The sequence below is a fragment of the Pelophylax lessonae genome (genome assembly GCF_965119305.1).
Source record: "Pelophylax lessonae genome assembly, chromosome: 9".
Taxonomy (NCBI): Eukaryota; Metazoa; Chordata; class Amphibia; order Anura; family Ranidae; genus Pelophylax; species Pelophylax lessonae.
This window is the reverse complement of record NC_138776.1, coordinates 252,751,503-252,767,560: the sequence shown is the minus strand read 5'-3', so window position 1 is coordinate 252,767,560 and position 16,058 is coordinate 252,751,503. Positions and strand designations below refer to the sequence as shown.

The following is a 16,058-nucleotide window of genomic DNA, read 5'->3' as shown; positions in this document are numbered from 1 at the left end:
TTGAGAGCTTATCAAAATCACGTAGAGTCAGAGACCTGGGGCTTTGAGAGTTTACCAAAATGACGTAGAGTCAGAGACCTGGGGCTTTGAGAGTTTACCAAAATCACGTAGAGTCAGAGACCTGGGGCTTTGAGAGTTTACCAAAATGACGTAGAGTCAGAGACCTGGGGCTTTGAGAGCTTACCAAAATCACGTAGAGTCAGAGACCTGGGGCTTTGAGAGCTTACCAAAATCACGTAGAGTCAGAGACCTGTCCTAGGTAGTCAGTGATGTATTGTACACCTCGTAGTAATCGAAGGGTTTAACCAAGCTCATGCTTGCTCACTTCTTAATACACTAAAGTAAGTGCACACCTGTCTAGGACTTGTCCCACTATGCGTTTAACAACTCTCTGGGGGTCTCTCATACATCTCAGTACAGGGGGCTTCACTCTCCTCTTTATTCACAGACCCGGGAGACACCAGAGAGACTCAGACAATTGTTAAAGTTGAAGAGGAGGAAGAAATACACTTGAAGATTAAAGAGGAGGAAATTCCTATAGGTAAGTTCTGTTACAGGCACAAGTCAAATATTTTGCTTTATGAGCCTTGTGTTCACTATGGAGGCACCGATAAAGGTCATATATTCATTTCAATAGACATTGAACATCCTAGGTGCATTAATCACAGATCTGCAGTCCTTAAAGTGTAAGTTCACCTTTAAAAAAAAATCAGTAAGGTGACCTTAAACTGGACCCCCCTCCCCATCCCACCCGGTCCCGCTGTACCAGTTCCCCCCCCTACTGTCAGATACCGAAAAGGCGTTTTACCGTTCCAGGGATTTGAATACCGGTGGCTTTCTCTCCTCGCGGCTCTTACAGTACGGGCGCAATCCATGTGACAGTGCTGGCTAATTATAGTCCTTGTAATTCATATTTGCTAAGCAAGATTAAGCCATGGGGGTTTCCAATTCCCGGATCAGAGAAGCATCTTTTCTGGTGTCTTTGTGTTTTGGGTTTGGTGCCTCAAACCAAGGTTGTTGGGACTTTAAGGGCAAGAGTAAACAAAGTAAAGTATCATAGAACAAAATTTGAACAGTTTATTTTCAAAAAAGTTAGGTAATAGACAAGTTTGTCGTGGCTGGGTTTAAGGTCCATCGGTGAGAGAAGTGAAGAAGTTAGAAAGGTAGGTGACAAGGTGAAAAATGGTGACTTTTGAGGAACATCTGTCTCTGTTGTTCCATGCATGTATTTCAGGCTTGGAACTTTGTTCAGAGGAAAATGTCCAGGAGATTACCCTACGCGTTTCGGCTGTATAGGTATTCGCCTTTTTCAAGGATAAGTCACCATGTATCTTTCTTTTGTCTGGTCCATGTGTGAAAGGTTTTCCCCAGGTTTCTAAGTTGCATCAGGAACTAAGGCTGCTTAGGCTAAATCATATAGATTAGCTGTACTGGTAGAATCCTTAGCTGGAGTGGAGAGAAGGCTTCTCTCCACTCCAGCTGAGGGGGAGACAACACCCCGGGAGATGCTGCAACTTGAACCAGTTTTTTTCTGCTATACCTGACAAAAACTACAAACTTTTTCATCTTGAGGAACTCCTTCCTTTTTTGGATTCTACCAGTACAGCTAATCTATATGATTTAGCCTAAGCAGCCTTAGTTCCTGATGTGACTTAGAAACCTGGGGAAAACCTTTCACACATGGACCAGACAAAAGAAAGATACATGGTGATTTATCCTTGAAAAAGGCTAATACCTCTACAGCCGAAACGCGTAGGATAATCTCCTGGACATTTTCCTCTGAACAAAGTTCCAAGCCTGAAATAAACGCATGGAACAACAGAGACAAATGTTCCTCAAAAGTCACAATTTTTCGCCTTGTCACCTACCTTTCTTACTTCTTCACTTCTCTCACCGATGGACCTTAAACCCATCCACGACAAACTTGTCTATTACCTAACTTTTTTGAAAATAAACTGTTCAAATTTTATTCTATGATACTTTACTTTGTTTACTCTTGCCCTTAAAGACCCAACAACCTTGGTTTGAGGCACCAAACCCAAAACACAACGATTTCACGGGGACGGTGGCGAAACCTTACTATAGGGCATCCTAGAGATCAAAATCCCTTTTCCTCTTTTCTGGTGTCTGACAGGGGATTGCGGCAGTCTGGTACAGCAGTACTGGGTGGGATGGGGAGAGGGTCCAGTGTATGGTCACCTTACAGATTTTCTGTAAAGGTAAATTTACGCTTTAAAGATTTCTTGTTGGCTTGCTTGGTGGGCTGTTTAAGATAGAAGGGTCCACCCTGAAGAGGAGTACTTGTATGGATGAACTGCAAATTGCAGAAAGGGACAGGAGGATGTACAGGTGCACAAACATGCTTGTCAAAGCAAAAATCTCCATAAGTATCAGACATCTAGGTCTTTGAAGTTTTAACAGTGGAAGAATTAAAGTGGACCTCCAGACTTTTTTTTTTTTTTAAAGCACCCCCTTCATAGTTGCAGCTTATGTAATGCAAATGGCATATGTATTCATTTACTTTCTTTGTAAATGCATTGTTGCTCACTGCACCCTCTGGATCTTGTAAGCTGTCGTCTTGAGTGTGGGCATCTGAAGCCCGCTCTGAGATTCTTCTGGGATACGGTGCAGCTGGCTACCCAGCATGCACCTCCCAATCTCACGCTTCTGCAGTGTGAACAAAGCACAGGGTACTTGCATACAATAAAACAGTATTGAGACTTCCAGTTGGCTCCTTATGCTACATGAGGATATCGTGTTTACTATCCAATCCATATAGTGCGGTCTTATTCCTTGGATGCCAGTGATTTGACAGTGTTCACCATCTGACAGACACAGGGTGAAATGTGCTCAAAAGGCTGCCATCCCCACATAGATTCATGCCTCTCCCCAGATGATTAGAATCTCAGATTATAGAGGTCTATCTCGCTATGTAAGTTATCCACAGAGCCCAGCTGGTAAATAAGGGTCATCAGATCCCCACAGCAATTTTCTCCAGGGCAGATAGTTAATACACCTTAAGGCATATGTTCACTAATTCACTGCCACTCTCATGCATGGGTAGAAAGAGGAGGACACTTCATAGTACAGTATGGTAACCGCTGTAAACGGGAAGGTGCCAAAATGGATAGAATTGCTCGCTTTGGTACAATTGCGATCTCATCAGCAGCGAACCGTACTGGAGTTCACATGAACCGTACCCCAGACCACCCTTTTTAAGTGGACTCGGGTAAGGTTCGCACCCGAGTTCAAAGACAGTGTTCACATCATCAAAAATAACCGAATTCTGACATCAATCGAACCCGGGTGCGCACCAAAAGTGCTAGTGTGAAAACGCCCTTAGAAGATAAAATAACAGTAGTTTAGACACAGCTACAAACACGGTGGCGGACCTCACCCACCAGCTCATGCGTGATGATGTCACAGATGTGGCTCCACCCAATGCGTTTCTCCGTAATGGGCGTCTCCATAGGAGCGTTAATATACTCTCCTTATAGTTTAGAATATCATATGGTATCTTTATTACACTTTAAAATTGCACTTACACACAGGTAGATATTTTTACACATAGGTATATATTCAAAATCGAACACAGCCGGCAAAAACATGTAGACTTCCAGTATCCAATGATATCAGCAGAAGGCTCCGCCCTACATGTTTCGTCATCAAAAGGATGTCTTCCAGAGCAGGCTTCCAGTTTACTTTGAAGTTTGAAGCAGCTAAGCAAGATGCAGACTTTTAAAGCAGCTTTAATAATCTCTTAGATTATTATGTAGGGAAGGTGCTGTGAAAGGAAGTAGATTGTAAGCCTCTCTGAAGTTTTTGTATCATAAACACACACAGTCTGCACAATCCATTTGTCACCTCTGCTTGGAAGTTGTGCTTAACTTTCTCATGATGTGAGGTTTGTCTTTATGCTGTATTCAAAAACTTTAATAAAATCTTAAACAAAATTGCATTTCCGAGAATAGAACCACCAGAAAACTGTGACTTGTCATGATAAATTGAAGACGAGGGATTGCTTCTTGAGTGTGTCCAGCTCATTGACAGTGTATGAGACACAGTCTGTTTTTCAGACAGGAAAAGTAAATGGGTGGGAAGGGTGTTAAAGGCAGGTAAGAAAAACAACAAGATGAAAGGAAGGATCTTGGCTGAGGAAAGTAGGAAGATTGAGAGGCTTCACATGGTACCTTTGGAAAAAAAACATTGACGAGGATAGGTATGGTAAATACTCTTGGGGGGTGGGGTGTTCCAGACAATGCCAAAAGGTCTCAAGGCTCATGGTCCACTTATGGTACCTTTAGGGGATGGAGAAAATGTATATGGAAAGGTTGCTGTTGTGATTTAGGGAAAGTAGTCGAAATAAAAAGAAAAATTCAGGTTGCTTAGGGTTGTGTGAGAACTTACGTATAGATGCAAGAGAGAAAAAGTATACGGAGAAGGCTTTATCCAGAGTGCCAATAGAAATATTATTTTAGGGTGACTGCATCTCATTGTATTTTTTGCACACAGCTAAGTAGTACCACAGTCTCTCTTAAAATTGCCTTCCTGTAATCCTTCTGCATAGCAGACTGGGAAGGGGAGCACTGTAATCCAACCATGCTTTACTGCATTGCCCATTGTGGTCCATCAAAACCACTGGGAGACAGCTGGCGGGATGGATGACCTCATTGCCCCATTCTTGTCCTTTCCTAGTCCAGTCACAAGCTGAGGCAGGGTCTGGAGTCTCGCCAGACTGGTTTGTCTTCCTTGAGTGTAGCCTCCAAGGATGTTACATATCTAAATGTGTTGTCTGGCAGGTGTTCCTTGACCCCGAGACTGGTTGAACAGAATTGCAAGTGTGTATATATACACCGTAAATGTTTGACAGGCAAATGTTTGAATGGACCGCGACTTGTCAGAAAAATAACCAATTTTTTTTTTTTTTGGGGGGGGGGGGCAAATCCAGGGGGGGGGGAGCAAATCCAGTTAACAGTTTTTCAAACACATCTGAACTTTAAGTTAGCGTCTCCCTTCTGATCACACCCAGAGGACAGTGTATATATTTCATAGCATGCTAGGCACTTTCAGCATCATAAAAATGTTATCCTTATTATGATTTGTAGGTGGGTTCAGATTTAGAGCATTTGTAAGGCCCCTTTCACACAAACGATCCGATCAGGTCCGCCTGTCAGGTTTTTTAGGCGGACCTGATCGGATCCTCTATGCATCCCTATGGGGCAGCGGATGTCAGCAGTGACACCCGCTGCCATCCGCGTTCGATCCTTTCCGTGAAATCCGGACGGATGGAAACCCTATTTTCCATCCGTCCAGGGGATCAGAGGGGATTGGATGAGAACGGACAGGCGGTCCGTTCTCATCCGATTCCCCCATAGAGAGCAGCGGGGGCTCTGATACCTCCCTCTCCACACACAGTGCGGAGACGGAGCTGTCATCCGCCTGCTCAGCGGGGATCGGTGGATCGATCCCCGCTGAGCAGAGAGCGGTCCGCACCGGACAGCGGACTGTGTGAAAGGAGCCTTAGTATGTTTGGAGGTGTTTCAGGAAATGTTTAAAAATATGGTGACTTTGGTACTGTGAGGTAGGTGGTTTTAGTGTCGGTTCACACTGATCCGACACGACTTCGGGCGACTAATGCAATTGCCCGTGCACTGCGACTTCGACGCGGCTTGCAACGACTTCACATTATGGAAGTCAATGCAAGTCGCTCCTATTAGAACGGTTCCTATTGCACAGCACGGTCCGCTACTTGTCAGGCGACCAAGTCGCCTGACAAGTCGGAACAGTGTGAACCGGCAGTAAAAGTTCACAAATTTGTTACATTTAGCAATGTCATCTGCTCCTCACCTAGATTCTTATTCTTCTCCATTTCTTATTCATCTAGATAGACCACTCGACTGGAAAACCCTAGACAAATGTCCAGTTTTCTGTCCAAATGGCGAAGTAGATGGTGATAACATTACAGCAGATTGTCCAGGAGAAGACCCCATTACCCATAATCTCCGCATAGTAATTTATGGTGAAGACCCATCATCTAATCCCTCTATACACGGAGAGACCTCCCACCAGCAAGATCAGGGAGTGGAAAAACCATATTCATGTTCCAAATGTGGGAAATGCTTTTCTCAAAAACAACGATTCCTTAGACACTACAGGACTCATCTCCTGGAGAAGTCATTTTCTTGTTCCGAATGTGGCAAATGTTTCAAATGGAGGGCCCAACTGACCGTACATCAGCGGACTCACACAGGGGAGAAACCTTTTTCTTGTTCTGAATGTGGGAGATGTTTCGCCGATAGGGCGACTCTGGCCAACCACCAGAGGATACACTCAGGAGAGAAGCCGTTTTCATGTTCAGAATGTGGAAAATGTTTTTCGCAGAGGTCAAATCTCATTACTCATGAAAAAGTTCACACCGGAGAAAGGCCATTCTCATGCTTGGAATGCGGGAGAGGTTTTACATCTCGAATCAAACTCACTAAACATCAGGGAACCCACACAAGGGAGAAGCCTTTTTCCTGTACGGATTGTGGGAAGTGTTTTCCCTGTAGAGCAAATCTCATCTTCCATCAAAAGACTCATAAAGTGGAGAGGACTTTCTCTTGTTCCGAATGTGGAAAGTGTTTTGGGGAAGCCAAAACTCTTGCTAAACATCAGAGAAGTCACTCTGGGGAGAAGCCTTGTTCATGTCCTGACTGTGGCAGGCACTTTAAGCGAAGAGCACACCTTATCTCACATCAGAGGACTCACGCTGGTGAGAAGCCATATTCTTGTCTCCAATGTGGGAAATGTTTTGCAGGAAAGGCCACTCTGGCCAACCATGAGAGAATTCACTTAGAAGAGAAGTCATTTTCCTGCACTGACTGTGGGAAAGAGTTTACCCGGAGAGGCCATCTTATTTCACACATGAGGACTCACTCAGGAGAGAAACCTTACTCGTGTTCTAAATGTGAGAAATGCTTTGCAGCGAGGTCCACTCTGGCCAACCATCAGAGAACTCACTTAGAAGAGAAGCCCTTTCCCTGCTCTGACTGCGGGAAAGGGTTTATCCGGAGAGGCCAACTTATTTCACACATGAGGACTCACACAGGGGAGAAACCTTATTCGTGTTCAAAATGTGGGAAGTGTTTTGCAGAAAGGTCAGCCTATGCCCATCACCAGCGAACTCATTTGGGGGAGAAGCCGTATTCGTGTTCTGAATGTGGGCGATGCTTTGCCAAGAAAAGCAACCTTCTTGCTCATCAGAGAACCCACACGGGGGTAAAACCGTATTCCTGTTCAGAATGTGGGAAGTGTTTTTCCCAGAAAGGGAGCCTTCTGTATCATCAGAAAACACACTCTAAGACGTTTTCCTGTTCCGAATGCGGGAAATGTTTTTCTGAAAAGTCTACTCTAAAGGACCATCTTCTTTCACATCAGAGAACTCCCCCATTGGAGAAGCCATAATCGCATTCTTTATGCGGGAAATGTTTTGCCGAAAAATCATGAAAGGACCAACCATGAAAGGACTCGCAGAAGCCTTTCTCCTGCACTGAATGTGGAAAAATCTTCAGCCAGAGAGACTATCTTTTTTCACATCAGAGGACGCACACGGGTGAGAAGCTGTATTCATGTTCTGAATGAGAAAAATGTTTTGCCGAACGATACGCTCTTGAGAACTCCTTTAGGGCAGAAGCTGTTTTCCTGCTCTGAATGCAACCAAAGTTTTTCTCGGAAGGACATCCTCATTTACCATGAAAAACTCACACGATAAAAAGCCTTTTGCATGCCCTTACTGCAGGAAATGTTTTGCTGAAAGGTCAACTCTTGCGAATCACCAGCGGGGACCCATTGTGCTTAGTGGGGAAAATGCTTGTCGCAGAATTCAAATCTTATAAAACACAAGAAGTTTCATATGAGGGAGATTAATGTTTAGAGCAGTTTTTAAAATCATCTCTTGCTACTAGTTTGAAAACTCCAGCGCTCAAACTGTTATACATCTAATGGTGTCACAACCTGTAATGCCTCGTCCGATGTGGCCCAACCCAGTATGGGAAATCTACAAAAGAAATGTAAAAACACACAGGACGGCACAGTGACCTAATGCATTATCTTCAACATTTATTGGATCAAAAAAATAAAAACATACTCACAAAAAAGAAGGAACAGCCGTATCAAACACAACTCCAGCCGAAGGTGTTGTATGCCAAAGGCGGAAGTCTTGACACATTGGGGGGGGGGGGGGTGAGCTCTGAAGAAGGGCACACATCCCTGAAACACGTTAGCCTTCCAGCTTTGGCATACATGGTCAGATGACATGGGCTGAGCTCCGAATGAGGGGGGACATAGCCCGAAACACGTTAGCCTTCCAACTTTGGCATACATGGTCAAATGACATGGGCTGAGCTCCGAAGAAGGGGGACATCCCCCGAAACACGTTCGCCTTCCAACTTTGGCATACATGGTCAGATGACATGGGCTGAGCTCCGAAGAAGGGGGACATCCCCCGAAACACGTTAGCCTTCCAACTTTGGCATACATGGTCAGATGACATGGGCTGAGTTCCGAAGAAGGGGGACATCTCCCGAAACACGTTAGCCTTCCAACTTTGGCATACATGATCAGTTAACATCGCCTTGGGCTGGAGTTGTGTTTAGAACGCCTGTTCCTTTTTGTGTTTGTGAGTGTGTTCGTTTGGGGGAGAAAACTTCCATTTCATGTTGTGACCATGAGAGATAAATTCCCCACAATAGAATTGATGTTGTTTCCCAAAGAATTAGCGCAGGAGTGAAACTATTTTTCTATGCACGTGTGATTTGTTTTACAAAGAAGTTTCATCTTACCAAGTACCAGGCGATTCATATGGGTGTAATTTCAGTGTCCGAATATGAAAAATGTTTCACCCGGGAAGAAAAACGTATGCATGAGGAAATCTTGTAATCAAGAAGCCATAAGGATGTCTTCTATTACATAAGGAAGCTTATAGTGACTAATATTGGTTTTCTGAACATGGTAAATGTTTTTCTAAGGAAAATAAACCTAAAAGCTGAACTACAGGCAAACAGCTAAATACATGGTTTAAATATACATAAACTGTAAATATAAGCGGTTTTAGCCGGAAATAGAATAATGTGTATTCAATATTTGTATTTGTGTCCTTCCTGAGATATACACAGCCCTACTAGACATTAGGGTCAAGTTGATGACCTGACTTTTGTCTACTGCAGTTAGTGTCATTAAATGGTCATCATGGTATAATACATGCTCACTCAGTCACAATGAGATTAGTTTTCAGTATCCTGCAAAAAACCTGGTTGATCCTGCTGCTCTCTATCTCCCCCTCCTGTCCGTGTCCCATTGCAGTTGGAGATTTTGCAGAGCAGTCTTGGCATCTAGTGCACATGCTCAGTTTTCAGGGTATTTTCTACTCTGAGCATTTCCTTTCTATCACATCTGAGTAGCCCATGTGACTATAGAGTCCCACATGTGGGTGTATACACAGTGGTAATTGACAGCCCACTCCTTCCTGTGATGGATGCGGGTATGAGATCCCTTTCCTAATTGACAGCCCACTCCCTCCTGTGATGGATGCGGGTATGAGATCCCTTTCCTCCTCATTAACTCGTGACAAAGGAATGGCCATTCTCACATCACACTGTCACTTGTGTAACAATGCCACTCTCAGCTGCACCCTGCACAAAGATTTTCCAGCTTGTGGGGCCACAATCTAGGTGACAGCAGCCTGAGAGCGATTGTCACTGGGCTGCGTTAAACACTTAAGGACCGCCCACCGAGCGCCCAGGCAGGCAGCTCCTCCTGCGCGAACCGATGTAGCCCTACGTCGGGCGTGCGCCTGCTGCTAGGGGGCACTCAGCAGCGAGGACTCCGATGCATGAGGCTGGCGGCTCCGATTGCCACGGGCCACCCGCGATCGCTCCCCCACTGAGAGAGAAGAGCGGTCAACTGTTGTAAACACAGCTGACCGTTCTTCTCTCTGGAATAATCAAAGAGCCCCTGTGATCCTTCTATATAGGATCACAGGCCTCTGTGTTCATTTCAAAAGCCCCTCCCACATACAGTTAGAAACACTCCCCTAGGCTTACATTTAACCCCTTGATCACCCACTGTGTTAACCCCTTCCCTGCCAATGGCATTATTACAGTAACAGTGCATATTTTTAGTACTGATTACTGTAATAATGTCACTGGACCCCCCCCCCAAAAGTGTCAAAAATGTCAGGGGTCCGATATTTGCACCGCAATGTCGCAGCCCCGCTAAAAATTGCAGATCGCCGCCATTACTAGTAAAAAAAATAAATAAAAATGACAAATCTTTCCCCTAGTTTGTAGACGTGATAACTTTTGCGCAAACTAATCAAAATACGCTTATTTTGGAATTTTTTCTTTTTTTTTTTTTTTTACTAAAAATATGTAGCAGAAAACAAATTGTCCTAAAATGATGAAAAAATTAGATTTTTAATTTTTTTTTTTTGGGAATGTTATATAGCAGAATGTGAAAAATATTGTTTTTTTTTTTTTCAGAATTGTCGCTATTTTTTTGTTTATAGCGCAAATAATAAAAATCGCAGAGGTGATCAAATACCACCAAAAAAAAGCACTATTTGTGTTAGGAAAAGGACATCAATTTTATTTGGGTACAGCGTCGCATGACCGCGCAATTGTCCGTTAAAGTAACGCAGTGCCGAATCTCAAAAAATGGCCTCGTCATTATGGGGGCAAATCCTTCCGGTCCAGAAGTGGTTAAACAATTTTAATTGATTTTTTTTTTAACTTTAGCTACCACCACCGCCTTTTAACAGAGAGACGGAAACTCATAATCTTAGCAATACCAATTATGATTTTAGAATAAAGGTCTGTAGCACACGCTGTCACCACAGACAGGTATGTTTAGCGATTTATTGTATACCGTAGCATTTTTCGAGAGACAGTGATTCATTTAGCTTGTATTAAAAACCTTAAAAATAGCTTTACCCACTTTTTAAAATAAGGTCTAATAATAAAAAGGTCAAATTGATGCAAAAAATATATTTACAGAAAGAGAAGAAATAAAGACATAATACAGCAACAGAGAACGAAAACAGAGTTGAGAGGGAAGAATACTTGCAGTGTCCTTGGTTCTATCTGAGTTCAGTCGATGAGCCAGGTATTATTATTTCTCAAGCTTTAACAGATGTTTCTAGTTTGATGTTACATGAGAACTGTCAAACTGTCCTGGCATCTCCCTTCTCTTTGGGATCAAAGGGGTGTTGACAGAGACCATCTGACCAATCATCTGGTCTAAGGGGTGTTTGCTGGGAGGTCACTAAGTTTATGACCATGTCTCAGATACAATTTTCGAAAAAGTATTTATATCTCTGAATATCTACAAATTACGGAATGCTAACACTCATATCTACAAATTACTGAATGCTAACACTCATTATATGGTCCAGCATGGAATTTGCTTCAGAATAAATATAAAAATGGCAGGTTTCAGATGTCTACTTTACCTAGGAGGAATAGGGGGTGCCAGTGGTTCCCCATATGGTCTGACCTAGGGTTGTCTGGACTTGAAATGTTATAAATGAACCAAGGAAAGTAAATTTGTCCATATTCTGGCTGTGAAAGTGTTAGTTTAGAAGTTATGAAATATGCTGAAGTTTCAGAGTTATATCTGCTAAACTGTCTGCACTTATGTATATTAGCTATCTCCTCCAACTCAGCTCTTTACGACAGGTATCTGTTCTCTGGATTGCTCAGCTTCCGAGGGTGACAGTTTTTTTTAGGATTGTGGATTGGTTAATGGAAAGGGTCTGTGTGTGTCTGATCAATGGACTGATAAAGGTCCTGGCATCAGGTAACAGCTTATGTATTGTATAACTGAAAGAAAAAGGTGGGGGCAAGGTCACTATGGTTACGCCCTTCACACGACAACATGGCTGCTACACACAAAGCGAGTTGTGGGCCCAGTAGGCACGACCATTGCACCTCCCTCCTCTATGTGCTCTAAACAGCTCTACACAATGGGGCTAGGATATTACATCTTGATTGATGGATGCTTCACCTCCCTCTTCCTCTAAGACACAGGCTGGAGGGGGCGTGACATAATCGGTGACTGGCCACACCATGTTATTGCCAAAAAATATTAAAGATTTAATTTCAAATATATATTTGCTTGCCAATTTAAAACAGTTTATTGATGTTAATTATTTATTTCTACTCTGTATCCCAAAGGCTGTTTTTTTTTTTTTTTTGAACATGTGACCAGCAGCAGAGGACTAGAAGCTCCTCCTGCTTATGATTCCCTGCAGACAGGTTGAATAAGAGCTGAGTGCCGAACCTCAAACAGTATGCATCTGCTTCCAATGGACGCAGTCCCGTGAAGAGGGATTTTTTAGTGTGCAATCCCTGTACAAATAGGCATGTAGGAGGTAGCATATCGCCTGCTAATCGCAGGGCAGACACTGTTGACAAAGCGTTTCACTGTGGATTGTCAACAGCTATAGTCATGTGGATCTTGTAGTAATGATGTTTCCCAGCCTTCCCACTGGATCCTGAGAAAGTTTAGAATCCCAAATCTTGCGAGAATGCACTCTTGCATAGTGCTAGGTAAGGCTGGGGGCTGATACATAGAGATTAGATGCCAAGCCCACTTAAATTGCATTTTTTACATCTACCTGCAGTTTAGCAGTAATTAATAAATTACATTTTAATAAATACATGAGTTACATAGTAGGTGAGGTTGAATAAAGACAATAGTCCATCCAGTTCAACCTGTGTAGGTGTGTGTGGCCGTAATCATCTCACATACCCCTGAATGTTCTGATCCTTGAGCTGTACGTCTAAGAGTCTTTTGAAGGCCACCATACTTCCCGCAGATATGTGTAAAGTGCAAAGAGAGGTTGTAAACGGCGCTACCTTTGTGCAATTAGAAGAGATAAAGTGCATACATTCACTGTTAAAGAATTATAAAAAGGGAGTGTCCCATAAAATTGAAAAAATATATGTGCTATATATCAAGTGGGTTCAGGTCATAAAAGATCAAGATATCCTAGTCTGTGATAAAATAAAACCCAAAAAGTGCTGGAGTGTAATAAATAAATTTAATACCATAGACAGTGTTTTTATTGTGATGTACAAATAATAAAAATCAATCCAGTGTAGAAATAAAATCAGATGTTAGTGATATTTCGGGCACTGTTTATTGCTGAAAGTGCACCATGCCCGCAGAAAAAACAAAACAGTGAAGTGAAAGTGATAAAGGTTACCGGGGAAAAAATCCCTAAAAATAAAAAGGAAATAATGAAATGAAAATGCCAGCTGCAATCACCCGTGTGACCACTAGGTGTCGCGCTGTAAATACAACCTGCCCTGCACGAAAGCTTTAGGCAAGGATGGATCTCCAGGGGTCCCCCTCCACAGTCAAAGCACCAGTTGGCGTGTTTCCATATGGAGAGAAAGAAGAGGGGAGCCTCATGAAGTATCAGATCGTATAAATAAAGAAGAAACGTAGCATCCACTCACTGTGTGAAACCGTGATAGCTGCCTCGGATCAGTAGTACTCGCCAGGAAGCTTCCGCGTTCCACGGCGGTGGAATCTCAAAACCGGAAGTGACGCTGTGACGCAATGGACCCGCCCTACGCGTTTCGTCATCGACGTCTGCTGGAGCGGCGTCACCACGGCGTACTCCCGGTCTTAATATAGCCAGCCCTTGTCATGGCAACAGATAGACTGCCGTCAGCCATCTTGGTGCTCCATATTTGTTGCCAAAAGGAAGCCATCTTGCTACTCCCTGTATTCCTATAGGTGAGTATAAAGGGCGGCTTACATTACATCATTTGCGAAGCAGCTTACACGGGGCTACTACGAGGGCCACATAGAAAAAACAAAAAGAAAAAAGTCAAGAAAAAAATTATTTAAGTTAAAAAACATTCTTTCCGTAGGGTACAACCTTTAATATACAAAAGATAAATTATATGCAAAAATAAAAATAAAAATAAAATAAGGCTCCTATTCATGTGAGGAGGCTCGAAAAACAATTTAAAAAGGTATTGAGAGTCTTATAGCCAACCCTGAATGCGATATATTATTGGGGACATTTATAGGGCTGTGCTCTCTATGAGTGATCCCGTCCACTTCATGGGGGGAATTTGAATATAATGTATATTCTGAGAGACTTAAACTCATGGCTGTATATGAAAAAAGGAAAAAATAAAAATGAAAATAAAAATATCCGATGTTGGATGAAAAGGCTGAAACACAAAAAATTGTTTCATCAAGAAAGTAATATGTATATATAAGTATATATATGCCACCTTCACTGGAGGTAGGTGAAGGGGAATAAAAAATGTTCCGATGTTGGATGAGAAGGCTGAAACACAAAAAATTGTGTCATCAAGAAAAATATGTATATATAAGTATATATGTGTCGCCTTCACTGGAGGTAGGTGGAGGGGAAGTAGGTTCGATATAGAGAGAATATATGTGTATGGGAAGGTATATGGAAATTATATATAAAAAATATGAATTAATAAAATATTTTTTTTTAAATTTTAGAATTGTTATTAAACTTATTAAACGTGGTAAAGAGGTATAAAATATATATTAATAATGATAAAATTGTTAGGAGGAATTGGAAACGAATGGATAAGGGTAGTGTTCAAGGATTCCTTAATAGATTGTCAGGAGAGTAAATAGGTGGAATCATAATATAGGGGGGAGGATTTTTTTACCAAAAAGGAGTTGTGGGTACAATAATCTATCCGCGATAGGTAATGGAAGGGCAAACAATCATAAAATTGCATAAAACCAATATGTATAAAATCAGTGTTATAAAACAATTGTAAAAAAACAATTGTAAAAAACACTTGTAAAAAAACTTTTGTAAAAAACACTTGTAAGAAAACACCGCACAAGGCATGAGGGACGCTGTATAAAAGTTTCAGGCTATAAAATGAGGACTGCTGAATCTACAAGGTGAAATACAAAAATATAAAAATATATAAATCTATACCTTTATATTAAAAATAAATTAGAAAAAAGGTTGTGAGAATTATTAAAAACTCTAGATAATTCTTCTTAGCAAAGGCTCTGAAAAAACTTAAAAATCCCCTTTTATGAAAATAGGGGGGTGTTTAGACATCGGAAATGAAGCAGTTCAGATCTATGTCTGCATTTAGTCCATCAGGTCTCAAAGATCGCATCAGGAAAATCCACTTAGTTTCATTTTTCGAAATCATTCTTCTTTTATTTCCTCCTCTCCAGTCCCCTTTTATTTTATCAATGCCATAAAAAATTAGGCCCGAGGGGTCCTGGGAGTGTCTTTCCTTGAAATGTCTTGACAAACTGTGTTTGTCAAAGCCCTTTTTAATATTTTTGACATGTTCCCTGATTCTAACATATAGGGGGCGGGTGGTTCTCCCTATGTACTGCAGATGACATGGACATTCGATGACGTATGTTACATGTGTACTGGTACACGTGATGGTGTCTTTTATTTTATATTCCACCCCTGTGGTATGCGATTTGAAAGTTTTAATTCTTCTAGGTTGCTTTCTGTTGGTCCTGCAAGGTAAGCATTTTTGACACCTGAAAAAACCGTTAATGCTTGTGGGGAGAGAGATGGTTTTGGGTGGGTTCACCACATTGTGTACCACCTTATCTTTAAGTGTGGGTGCCCGCCTGTATACAAAAGATGGTTTGCTTGGGAGAATTCTCTTTAAAGTTCTATCCGCTGTCAAGATGGGCCAGTGTTTCTTGATAATGTTTTCAAGTTGCTTATGTTGTCTATTGAAACCCGTTATAAAGGCAAATTCATGCTTATTCTCATTTACCTTATTTTTGCTTTCTTTAATTAAATCCTCTCTTGTGGTATTCCTTACTAGTTGTTTCAAATGTACTAGGTCTTTCTTTTTATAGCCTTTTTCGACAAACCTCTGTATCAGAATGTCCGCTTGAGTTTCAAAATCCTGTAAATTGGTACAGTTCCTCCTTATCCTTAGGAGCTGTCCCTTAGGGATGTTGCCCAACCATTTTGGGTGGTGACAGCTTCTAGTTGGAATGTAGCCATTCTTATCCGT

At 42.0% G+C, this 16,058-nt stretch overlaps 1 protein-coding gene across 1 annotated transcript in view; it reads left to right on the top strand.

Moving 5' to 3' along the window:
- The window catches only part of LOC309562964 (uncharacterized protein), a 51,497-nt gene extending 44,018 nt beyond the window's left edge, over window positions 1-7,479 (top strand). The window contains exons 6-7 of the mRNA XM_082267291.1: window positions 449-541; window positions 5,885-7,479. Of these exons, the coding sequence (XP_082123417.1) occupies window positions 449-541; window positions 5,885-7,446 (1,655 nt within the window). The 3' untranslated portion in view covers window positions 7,447-7,479. The remainder of the gene's footprint in view (window positions 1-448; window positions 542-5,884) is intronic.
- Window positions 7,480-16,058: the final 8,579 nt, after the last annotated feature.